Genomic DNA, 13,119 nt, shown 5'->3' on the forward strand with positions numbered 1-13,119 from the left:
CTTTATGGAGTGCATGAAGAATGAATGGAGTTCCATAACTATGCTTTATTAAACTAACAAGGTATTGTTAGGGGGTAAAGGGCGTTTATTAGTATCTTCAAATGATTTTAAGCATATTTTTAGCATGACCTTGTTTATTTAAGGCACTGGAACATGATGCATGAAGACAATGTTGACTAAAGGTGTAAAAAATGACAGATCACAATGAGATTACTAGTTCCCACATAGAAGACAATGTTGGTAATGGAATCTCGGTAATGAAGGGAGATCAAGTACCAGACCCTGGTTTGGACAAAGAAGTAGAAGCCTCTCTACTTGAAGAATCATCCATGGTGCATGAAGATCTATGGTTTGATAAAGTCAAAAAGGTTGATACTCCAATTCCACATGTTTGGTTTGTGATTCTAGAAGAGTTTATCTATTATCAATGCTCCCAAAGACAATTCCCCAACTGCAACAAGTGTCATGTACTGGATTTTTCATCCTTCAAAGCTTAAAAATTCAAGGTTGAGTTTTCTCCAACCAGGGGAGTATAATGTAGGAGCAAAACAAAATTTATTTTAGAATTTATATTTTCAGATTTTGTATTTATTTCGTAGGAAGTTGGATAATTGTAAACTTTTATTCAGATAGAGATTAGATAGGGATTAGTATTCTGAGTTCAGTTAAGATTAGTTTTTGTTAGTTGTTATCTTTTACCTCTTTATTTCCTGGAAGCTCTATATAAGAGCCTGGCTTATTTATATTTGATAGGAGACAATGGATTGATTAATGATATTCCGATTGGAGATTGTCCAATTTTTGGGTGTTGATTCCTAACACCTCAGGTGCTGATGCCTAAGTTTTACTTTGTGCTGAATCCAAGCGACCCCTAAGTTAGGGTTTGTCTTTACTTTTCTTGTTAATTTTATTTGTCCTGCATAAATGGTGCTGAATGTGGTGGTGGAACCACAAGAACTTCACTCATAGAAACAAATTAGTGTTAACTTCACTCATAGAAACAAATTAGTGTTACCCTTCCTGTAGCAGATGTGGAGCTGACCAACTAGAAGCTTAATTAAGGTAGGTTTAGCAAGCAAAGAACTATTACGTGGAGCATAAGAGCATCATCAATTGATATCACATCAATTTTTACTTACTAAACTTCCTTTAGAAAAATATTATAGATTTTGTAACAATAAAAAAAATGAAATGTAAACTTCTAACTACATACACATGTCATTGACATAAATCCAATAAACCCTTTGTCTCCAGTCCTTGCATGCCTGGGGGGCGGGGAGTGGGGGAAGAAAAAGGATTTTACACATCTCCTCAGCAGAATAATTATTTCCCAGGATTGTTTTTCAATGTGCATGCACTTTAGAAGAAGGCACCTCCAAGCAGCAAGTCAGATAGATGATGAGTTAAATTGACATCACCAACATTCAGTATTCACATAGATGATTGGAGGCATCTTTAAGCAGTATCAGCTTCCATTTTCTCCAATAATTATGGTGAGATTGGTCACATGAGTTTGAAGCAGCACACAAACATCACCATCCAAATGTTAAACCCAATCAGAAGTTTCGGGTTGCTTCTTCAGCTTTTGGTACCGATTGTTCTCAAGCTTGGCTCTAACTATAAGAGAACAAAGCAATTCTGCCTCAAGGCATGCTTAAGATACTAAGATATCAAATAAACGAGAAATAGAATCATAGTTAGAAGCTATAAGATATATCCCAAAATTGTAAGATAGTATATGTGTCAATGATATGTGATCACATCAAGGTTATTCATAACACAAACCAGTGCATGTTTATCCTGGTCTTTTGGCTGTAATAGATATGGAGCATGAGAATGCAGGTTATATACTAATCAAGCTGAGTTAAGAATATGCTAGCTCCATTTCTTTCACAAGTGTGGCTACAGTGAAGTGATTCTATACAGTTCATTTGTATCAATTTTGCACCTACAATAGTTAACAGTGATTTCCAGGAAGGTAAGAGATATGACTATCTACCTGTCTAGTAGCTCCTCTAAGATAATTCTCCGTGAAGGTGTACTGTAATGGATACAACTTTTTGGGCACGGGCCTACTGAACTTGGTAGTCTTCAGCATGACCTAATCATATGCCCAGATGTTTTAAAACTGAAATTTAATTAATATCATTGGATCAAACTCATGTTAATAGTTGTTATAATACTATTGGAACTACCAAACTGGAAAACTTTTTTTTTTTTAATGAATAAAAAGCCAAACTGGCAACTTGTGCCTTTTTTCAAATGAGAAGGCATGAGGGGCCCTTTTTACACATGAATATGGACCCCTTGTAGATGATTCGAAAATTACATAGATATATGAGTAAGAGAGGAAAAAAAAAGATATCACATTTTGATTGGAAAAATAATTTAAGATTTGAAATGTCAAAATCAGATAACAATACTTTGGGTTTGAAAAAATCAGATAACAATTTCCATATTTAAAAAGAAAAATTTATTATCTATTACTATCTTTTTTTTTTCTTGGTAAGTTAGTCACACACCCAAACCTCACCCACTACCCATACTTATATGGGTGCTGAAGGTGCCATTTGGCCCAAAGGCCATTGGCAATTTCAAGAAAAATTAAATTCATCAGATCACCTTTTGGTTAAAATCATACCCAAAAAAAGTGACCAATTACCGAGCAAGAAAATAGTTAATACTTAATACATAAGGTTGGCAAGAAAAGGCAAAGGCGTAGTCAAGTTAAATTTATAAGGAATGCAACAAAAGGAAAATCTTACAATTTCTTAAAAATTTGGCATGAAAATTATTTCAATTACCATAAAATCTTAAAAATCATATTTCGTGTCAATGAATTGCATTCCAACTCTTAAAAGTTGTAAGAAACAAGAATGTGTACTCTTGCTAAGAATCAGCAACATCTATTATTGCCTAGTTTTGCAGCCTAAAAAAAAGGATCAGGAACATCTTCGTTCCCCACCTAGGTTGCCAAAACACTGTCAATTAAATCACCGCTAGCCCTGGCCGGTTGAAAAATACAACTTCCATTTTCTTTTTCGGCCCCAAAGTAGCCCGACAGCTGTAACATTACCATGAGTTTATACTATACACACGACACTTGCCAATCTCTATTATTAAACAAAAACTTCTACAAGTATGATCAACAAGGGCATAAATAATGGACTTTATTTTTACAAAAACTTTAGAAGCATGATAATTGGAGGCCCAAAATTTTAGAAGTCCTATGTAACTGACATTCTTCAAAGCAGAAAAGGTCCGACTAACATTTTGCAAACTAAGCCTTGAACTTATCAAACAAGATTTGAAGTAGTCTCTATGCCCAACAAGGTTTTAAATGATTAGCTAGGAGTACATTCAATTATACTAGATAACTCAGCCAGCCAAGTTATAAACAATTATTGCTCCCAAATCACCATGTTCTTAACATCAACATTTACAAAGTAAATGGTGTATCTTCAGTTAAGATACTAGACCAATATTCTTACATAGATGATGTATAAAATTTATGTTGAGAAAAGATAAGAAAAGAATCTCACCATCTATGATAAGATGAAGGGCACTTGTTAATCATGCATAATTCAGAATTTTCGTGGAAATAAAAGCAGCAGTAATAATAATCATAACTAAAATAATGATATAAAATATGTTGATAAACATGTAATTATGTAATAACTTGAAATGCTGTTGAATCTATGCATTCAAGTGTTGCATATAAATGCACCATTTCCCTCCAAAATAATGGTCACCCACCAAAAGTGTATGTGCTAAAGAAGAGGTCTTCACCTAACATTAAATGTGAGGAGAGAAAATAGTACCTGTGGTATCCGGCAAAATGAATAGGACTCCTGCCATTTATAAATTATAATTGTCAGTAACAGACTTTTAAAAAATGAATATAAGCCATTTAACAGCAAGAAGAGGCATATAGACTCAGAGCACCTCAAGAGATGTAAGTACTCTTCCTCATGGTGGCAAATACAGTTGGCTATAATAATTAAAGTCATTGGGAGATTAAAATAAATATCAACACATGAATTGGGCAGGGAAAAAAGGGACAAAGTTAGATGATCAGAACAGGCATATCTATATAGCATCATTTAGAAACAATAATAATAAAACAATTGAATAGTACTGGAATGCTTAAAAAATTACTTCAGGTAAAAGAAACAATAGCATGGTTTTGGAACACAACTACACAAGTAAGTCACAGAAATGTTTTTCCCCTTGAAATTTTAGAATTACTCTGTAACAATGACTTTTTTCATAGCAGGATAGGGCTGGCTAACCTTTTCTAAACTAAGCCCTGAACATATTAAACAAGAAGAATCGTCACCCATCAAGGTTTTAAAAATTACCTAGGAGTACATTTAATTACAACCAGCCAAGTTATTAGAGGATAGTACATTGGGTACAAATCACAATCGTGCTGAGGTTGTGGCTGTGACTCAGAATGGAAAAGCTAAAGAAGATACGAAATTACTTGGCCTGTCAATGGCATATGAAAATGTGACTTTCCTTCCCTGGTTCATCAATGTCTAGGTTTTTTGCAAGGAGGATGGACAGTACAGCACACGTGCTTGGTGACGAGAATAGGGATGAGTTGTCGGCACCTAAAGAAGGAATTTATTATGTATATATTTTACTTGTGCCTCAAATTCATATCAAACTAACACTCAGTCCAAAAATTAGAATTGCAATGGCTAATAATAAGGCTGTGTCTACTAATGTCCAGAGTAGTGACCTACAAGATGCCATGGCACAGGAAACCATTACATGAAGAAGTTCAATTAAATACAAGTAATTGAAAGAAAATGAAATAGAGGAAGATAGGGTCCCAATATAAATAAGTGTAGCATCTTATAGCATGTGTGCTTGATCATTACAAAATAAGCTAACGTGAGAGCACTTCAACTCACCTCAATTGCAGACATGAATAACACAGGAAAAATCATAGCTCTTTTGAATTTCAATTACTATATGTGTCAAACAACTATAGTATCACTTTGGAAAGTGCTTAATAATCAGAAAAATATATACACCCCCTTCATTCAATTTGAAACATTTACCTAATATTAAGTGAATCAATACTAATAAGCTCAAGAACTTCATCTTTGATACTAAGTGAATTGATACTAGAAGTATTATGTAACAATGAGATCCTTCAAACCAGGAAAGGCCTAACCAACATTTTCTAAACTAAGCCCTAAACTTATTAGACAAGATTTGTAGTCTCTTTGCCCAAAAAGGTTTTAAAGATTACCTTGGACTTGGAGTACATTCAGTAAAACTATATAACTCAACCAGCCACGTTATTAACAATTGTTGCTCCCAAATCACCATGTTCTTAACATGTTGTGCCTTCATATTAAAATACCAGGCCAATATTTTTACTAAGATGATGTATAAAATTTATGTTGAGAAAACACAAAAGAAAAGAACCTCACCATCAATGATAATTAAATCATGCATAGTTGAGCTTTCATAGAAATAACAGTAATGGTAATAATATCAGTGACTAAAACTAATGACATTAAAGGTGTTGATAAACATGTAAATCTATAATAACTTAAAATGCTCATTGAATCTTTGCATTCATGTTTTGACTCTAATTGCTCATTTCTCTCTTCAAAATAACGGCTGCTCACCTAATGCAGAAGAAGAAGACATAGAGAATTAATGTGAGCTCAAAAAAAAAATGAATGCAATCAGAATTGCATAGAAATAGAAAATAGAGGTTAAAGTAGTTATACACAGCTGATAAGAGATACCAGAAGTTTTCCTTTTAGTTCCAGAATTTGTTCATCAACTCTGAACTTTATGTTCCACGCTGAAATTCAACTTCCGTTGCTAAACAATGTACTACCATAAAACATTGAAAACTGAAAATTCCTATTATCAACAAGCTCATTGTTTCTAACAGAGGAGGACAAGGCAGGGTACGACCACACACAAACAAGCATGAGTTGGTACAATGTATTTACATTGTATTTGAACCATGATGCCAAGAAAGAGAATTGAAAAAGAATTACTGCATTTTCATTTGATGAATTCCACGCACCAAAACTTATGTGGACTACATCTAGTATAAAATAAAAATTAACATCACATTTTTCCTTTTTATAAACAATCATAGTGGATGTAAAAATTACATTGAGCACATTGATAGATCAACTCTTCACAATAACCATTACATCTGTTACATCGAGGGTGATCTTTAGTTTCCTCAACGAAAGTAAGAGGGTGTGAGTGACAGTCAAATGTGTAAGCACCTCCAAACTTGAAATTTGGGTATTTTCCAATAATACAATTTGGATGAGCAGGATAACTGCAATCCTCACAGTAGTAAAACCAATACTTTGAGTTCCGCCGTTCTTCTTCACATATATCGCAATAATATTCACCAGAGTCATCTTCAGCTCTATAATTGAGAGTGAAGGGATGCTCATGTTGTCCATATCTTGTGGTATGTGGTAATGTAGCACACTGAAAGTCTAGTACAAATTCACAAGTGGTACAACGAAATACTTGGCATCTTTTGTTATCACAACAATTGCATTTCTGCCTATGTGCTGTGTTGGAGAGGATAAGTCGATGCTCATGACCTTCATGGGTAAAGATGTCCGATTTCAAACTACATTCAACGTCGAGATCAAACTCACATATAATACAAATGTAGGTGAAGCCATTGCAACCTTGCTCACAAGCACTACACCGAAACAACTTCTGCCTATAAGGTGCCTTTGGGAGGAGGGTGAGTGGGTGTTGATGAAGTGGGTGTTTCTTTCTTTTGGGTAATTTAACACAAGATTCATGAAGAAAAAAGCTACACTTTACACAACTATAAAACGGAGGGAGAATGTCTCTTACACAACCATCGCATTTTTGGTTATTTAAAACCTCATCAGTAAGCATCAAGTCATGCTCATGACTAAAGTGTTTGATTTCTATGGCTACTTGAGTTTCGTCCTCCCCCATATTGAATTTGCTGACTTTGTAAGTTACTGAGTCAGCTGATTCATCGAGTTCTGGAACTTCATCCTCATCTTCAAATTTTTGCAAATCTACATCCTCCCTGTTTTCCTTGAATATAGCACAATCAAGATGGGCAACAAAATCGCATTTAGAGCAATAGTAAAGCCCATAGCGTGTGTCCAGTTTTTGAACACAGAGTTGGCAAAATCGGGGGTCGGGTTGATGGAATACAAGAGAAGAATGGGTGAGGTGGAGGAGGTGCTTGTGACGCACAACTTTGAGTATGCGTGGGAAAGAAGCACATCTTCCATGAACCCAGAAACTGCATAAATGACACAGGTAGGGCGTACCTTTGCCTTCTTTGCCGCAAATGTCGCAAGTGAATGTGAACGACTTCAAAATGGGGGTCAATGGGTGGTCGTGGAATTCGGCTTCCATGGTGGTGGCCGGTAAAGAAGCGCATGTGATGTGAAGGTTGAAGTCGCAGCGGAAACAGCGATAAGTGTATTGGTTGCGAGATTCATTGCAAAGTAAGCATTTGCTAAATTGTATGTTTTTGCCATAATCTATCTTTTCAGGAGAGAGAATAAGAGGATGGATTGGGTGCAAGGGATGGTGCACCCCAAGGGGTAGTTCTGCACATGATTTATGATGCCTGTACTTGTACCATCCCTCTTCACATCTGCATTTTGTACAATAGTAGCTAGGACCATAAATTGATTCTTGGCACCCACAGCAACTTCTTCCTTTCCTGTCGTCTTGATCGAAGACCAAGGGATGCTTTGAATCGCAAAAATGTAGAAGCTGCTGCTGCTGCTGCTGCTGCTCCATCTAATCTAATCTATCTTCTTTATTTATTTAATTGTATGACCACATGCAAACAATCACACACATATCATCATCATCATCATCAAATTTCTTTATTGTTTATAAAAATTAAATAAATAATAAGTAGAAAGAAAGAAAGAAAGGCTGGGGAGCCTGGGCGAATCCAAATAATAATAAAAATAAAATAAAAATCAGAGAGATAACAAAAAAAGGAGGAGAGAGAGTTCGTGGTGAGATGAGAATTGCTGCTTTCTTTCTTTGAGTTGAATATGTAGCAGCAAATTTGTTTTTACTTTTTATGGCTCTCAGTGAAGTAGATAAAAGTAAAATAAAAAATAAAAAGTGGGATTTGGGCGTGACTCAGCACAGCAGGTTGGAGTTTGATCGTGAATGTTCTTTAAAGGCCTTGGGCAATGTGACCAGTGAAATGAGTAAAAAGTAAAAACTACTGTATTGATTGGAATTCTTTTAATTAATTTCCATTAAAAATATAAGTGAATTTTTTTTTTTTTTCAGGAAAGCATAAAAGTATTGTATACTATAAATAGGAATTACTTTACTTGATTTCATTAAAAATAAACGTGATTTTTTTTAAAATAAAGAGAATATATCTAAAAGTTCAAAATAAAATGGTAAGAATGCTTGCACAACAAAAATTCAAACTATTTTTTTTAATTGATCCTCCATTCTTGTCATTAGAAAAATATAATTTGTTTTTAATTTTTTTTTTCTCTTGTTTATATCAATCGTTAGCATTTATTTAAAATCATCTAACATATATCTATGTTTACCTTTATTCAATATATAAGTAAATAGTACAATTAAGTTTGCCTTCATATTTATATATTGTTATTTCTTTATGCAAGTTTTTACTTAACTTAGGTTACCCATTACAACTCATAACAACAAAACTCATAACAACAAAGCTAATCCAACAAAATCTCCGAGAGAATTTTTTTTTTTAATTTTTTTCTTTAGGTAATAACACTTTAATTGAAAAATTGAACATCATAAAGGTGGTATGGGGATACAAAAATGAAAGAGTAAAGTCTTTTAGAGCTTTACGTAAACCTCATGTGAGCTTGGTTCTGCAACATGATGGTTTTTTTTCTCTCTTTTAATAAATATATTTTATTTTTATTTTTATTTTTTAGCTTGGTGGCATTGGCAGATGTTCTTCATGAAAAGAATTTATTTTCAACTCTTCTCTTCCCCCACGTGATAAAAATGGTGGAAAAATGTTTGGTAATGTTTGAGAACAAATGTAAACTATTTTAGTACTAATAAAGGACAAAACAAATATTTGATAGAGATTGGTTTGAGTTAAGACTTCTTGGTAACTTTTATTGAAGTTATATTCCTCAATACTTTTTTCCATAATAATAGTTTGTTAATCCCACTGTTAGACTAGATTTCTTTCTCCAACTATCATGCTTACAAAATATTAAGATGATCTATTATTCTTTTTGAATATCAAGGTGATTAGATATGAAAAGCTCACTAATCTATGAAGAAGCGATTATAGTTTTTTGCATTCTCAAATATAATAAACGGCTACCTTATAAATTTAACAATAAATGGCAACTAATTATTTTGAAATTTTGCGTGTGATTAACATGTAATAGATATTAAATAAAAAGGTGATTGAAGAAAATAATTATTTATATAAAAAAAGTTGAGTGATATACTATTTATCAAAATTGCATCAAATGTAACATAAACCAAACCATTTAAAGTAATATATCTTATAAAAATATAGCAACAACTGCAATATAATCTTACTACGTTTAACATTTATATGACAAATTTTAAATAAGCAAAAACCTACTATTTATGAATACCAATACAAAAACACACATACATATGAACAAATTTATGAAAGCAACTATTAAAACTTACAAAAAGTTTGGCTTCAAAACACACCTTGGGAAGCTTCCAAATTATTTTATGTATCGATTTTCTTAAGGCTAAGTTCATATGAAAACCCTTTATAACTTCTACCATATTTATAGGATTATCATGTTATTGTGTTAAAGAAGATATACTTTGTCCAACTCAATAAATTATCATATCATTGTGTCAAAGAACAAATACTTACTCCAACATAAAAGAAAACCAAAGAAAGAAGGAACAAAAGAAGCAAGCAAGCAAAGCATTTATGCTTCCTTGCCAACTTAGACTTAAATCTTCATAGTAACATTTCCTACTTCCTTTTTCTTCTTTTTTCTCTCTTTCTTTTGTGTTTCCAAACATGTCCATACTAACATTAAATTTTCTCATTCATTTATGAGATTTCTTTACGCTATCTAGGTTATACACAAATGAAATTTTATCTCGTGTTACATTTAGGTGATGAATTTTGAGTTGGAATTTACTCAAAATTTTACTTTTGAAATACTTTATCTAACACAAAAGAAAAAAGGAACAAAAGCAAACAAGGTATTTATGCTTCCTTGCCAACTTGGAGTTAAATCTTCATAATAACATTTCCTTGCCAACTTTATCTGTTGTGTTACATTTAGATGATGAATTTTGAGTTGGAATTTACTCAAAATTTTACTTTTGAAATTTCTAATATTGATTTCTATTGTTTTTGTTACAAAAAAGGAAAATTAAAAAATTATATAGAATTTTATACTTATCCAAATTCAAAGTCCAATTCCCAGTTTGCTAAACAAACTAAATTCATATGGATTTCTTTCACTCATCCCTTACCCTTTTTTTAAATTGAATAAACACCCTTCCTCTCTGTATCTTTCTTTCATTCCATCACTCCCTACAAGACATAAACTACTGAGAAAGCACACACATAAAAAGCAAGCAAGTGATAAAAAGGTCCATATCTGCAAATTATTTACACACGGAGTCAACACCATATATTAAAAATTTGAAGGTATTTCACCTAAGAAGAACTAAATAACATTGGCAGAAATATAGAAGGTTCTCCCAATTTATTTAGCCGCTTCATTCCTAGTATTACTGGTGAAACATTAAGTAAAATATGTTTCTCAGTGCAGAAAAGGACAATTAAGTATGTAAGAGTTGGAAATTAATTTTCAGCATTCTGGGAACTTGTGATAATGATTTCCTCTGTAAAACTTGACCTCAATAGATATTATACTTCCACAAGGTTGCAAACAAACATTAAAAGAGTATTCTTTACCCAGCTCAATGGACAGTCATGGTAATTCCAGCCATGAAGTGAAACTCAAAGCGTGACACCTGGAGGGACCTTAAAAGTGATCTTAATGGGAATAACCTCGCTGGACACCAGCGAGAAATAGTTGTCTGAGTAATGAACAGGAAGAATTCTCGAACTGTCGATCCTTGATATAAAGTCCTTTTTTCTTTCGTACTCTCCTTGAATGGAGACCCTAAAAGTGATCTTAATGGGAATAAAATAATAAAAAGTTCTTACGTCATTTGTTCATATAGGTTAATCTGTTAGAGTCAGCTTTCTTGGCCACATTTTCAACCTGCATCCTTTGATGAAAACCTTGGATGCAATCTTGAGGGTTATTTTTTTCATTCCATATGGCTCCAGCAGCTTGTAATCTCCACCAAATATATGCAACCAGTAAAAGTTCCTAGATAAAATACCATAGTCTGATGTGTGGTAGAGTTTGAGGAGAAGGAAGTAGACTAGCTTTGGGTTTTTAGACTTTGGATACTTGATCTCAACTATGGGTACTGTTTTTTGGCCAGAGCAAAGAGATTTTTAAAAACTTTGTACTACAGAAATGTACCTTCTAGATCCCAGACCGAGGCTTCAATAGCTATGTTAGAGAGTTCCTCAGACGTAGCATTGACAACTTGCTGATGGCAAGATCAGAAAACAATTGCGAAGTTAGATACCATCTCTGGATGGGATCATTTTAAATAGCATCAAGTACAATGAATGTCTTTGTGTAAAATGCATTAGTTTCATATGTGCTCCCTTCTTAAGAAACAAAAATTTAAGCATTTAAGCCACCCCCGGACTTGTCAACCCACACATACAAAAACAAAAAGAAAATCAGGTATGAGCATTTTTACTACATTTTTTTTTTTATTAACGTTTTATTTTTTGTTCTGTCAAAAAAAAATATCAATTTTATTTATTGAATTCAAAAGATTATTCAGGCTCAATATGTGTTCTGTGAAAACATTTCATCAGATATTAAATATTCATTGAATTTCAAAATCCAATCCAAACATATAGGTTATAACTCTTCTAGTGTAGAAATTACCTCTATAAAATATGTAGCCAGATTCAGCTAGACATGGATTGGTTCTGCAGCACAGTTACAGCCATAGAAACCTGCCGTTTGGTGTAGGAGATGATCATTTAACTGATCACTAATACCAGTCCAAGGGTTCTGTGCCTTCCAAATAAGGACTTGTGTATTTATGGGAAGTCTGGCACTCCAGCAGAGCTCTAAATTGAATGTAGTTAGCCAGTAAAGCTTGATGATCATTTCCAGTTAGGTCACCAAAAAAAAAAAGCAATAGGCAACTAGAATAGCTAGAGAAAAATTTTGTTTTACCTCTAAAAAAAAAATCATCAAGATCCTTTGGGGTTCCATAAAGTTCAATCTGATCAGCACTTTTTTTTGGCTTTGAATAGGGAATGTATTTATGTTATTCCCATATGGGGTTTGGAACTTCTTCTGTGTACCCACTAGGAAGTTGCTTAACCAACAGAATCTGCCAGCCTTCTTGAGACATTGTTGCTCTGATAGTATATGCAACAACCATCCCAACAGAACCAACCTCAGGATTGAATCCATGGCTGTAAAAATCATTCTTAAAAATGCTTCAGGATTTTGGATTTCATAAGGGCCATCAGTGAAGCCCCCCTTACATTTGCAAATCCATCCCACAAGGATCCTTGGATGTAAACACATTTTCCATCAAAATATTGGCTAGGATCTTTTGACACTGCAGATAAATCTTCAGAAGATTTGCTGATTTCATTGGAGTTTTCGAAATAAGGATGGAATCTCAGGTCATTTTTTAAAGCTTTGTTGATGCCATCTGGTGGAACTTGCTCATTTTCAACTACCCAAAGAGCAAGACTTGGATGGTTCCTTAGAAGCTTGACAGTGTCTATAGCACATAGCAAGAGAAGATCATGATCCAGGGGACCATTTGGATTTGATACCAGGTCACCACTTCAACGTCTTCGGTACTCCAAAACTCTTGCCACACCTACAAAAATCAAATAAGAATAATACTGAAATAACTTAGAATATTGGAATCCTTAGGTTCGATTAGCCTTGAGCCATATTTAACCCTGTAGACAGGCTTGGGTCTCAGGAGAATACATCGTTC

The 13,119-nt window shown here is 33.7% G+C and overlaps 1 protein-coding gene across 7 annotated transcripts in view; it reads right to left on the reverse strand.

Annotated features, from left to right (window-relative positions):
- Nucleotides 1-6,017: 6,017 nt before the first annotated feature.
- The window catches only part of LOC111996194 (uncharacterized), a 12,727-nt gene continuing 5,625 nt past the window's right edge, over nucleotides 6,018-13,119 (reverse strand). For 5 of the 7 annotated variants that reach the window (XM_065759879.1, XM_065759877.1, XM_065759875.1 and 2 more), the window contains 3 exons: nucleotides 12,333-12,996; nucleotides 12,036-12,223; nucleotides 6,018-11,622 (listed from right to left, as the gene is read on the reverse strand). In XM_065759879.1, coding sequence (XP_065615951.1) covers nucleotides 6,124-7,809 — 1,686 coding nt within the window. In that variant the 5' untranslated portion in view covers nucleotides 7,810-11,622; nucleotides 12,036-12,223; nucleotides 12,333-12,996 and the 3' untranslated portion in view covers nucleotides 6,018-6,123. The remainder of the gene's footprint in view (nucleotides 11,623-12,035; nucleotides 12,224-12,332; nucleotides 12,997-13,119) is intronic. The other 2 variants (XM_065759873.1, XM_065759876.1) reach the window with 2 other exon arrangements.

The sequence above is a fragment of the Quercus suber genome, unplaced genomic scaffold (genome assembly GCF_002906115.3).
Source record: "Quercus suber isolate HL8 unplaced genomic scaffold, Cork oak 2.0 scaffold_345, whole genome shotgun sequence".
In the NCBI taxonomy this organism is placed as follows: Eukaryota; Viridiplantae; Streptophyta; class Magnoliopsida; order Fagales; family Fagaceae; genus Quercus; species Quercus suber.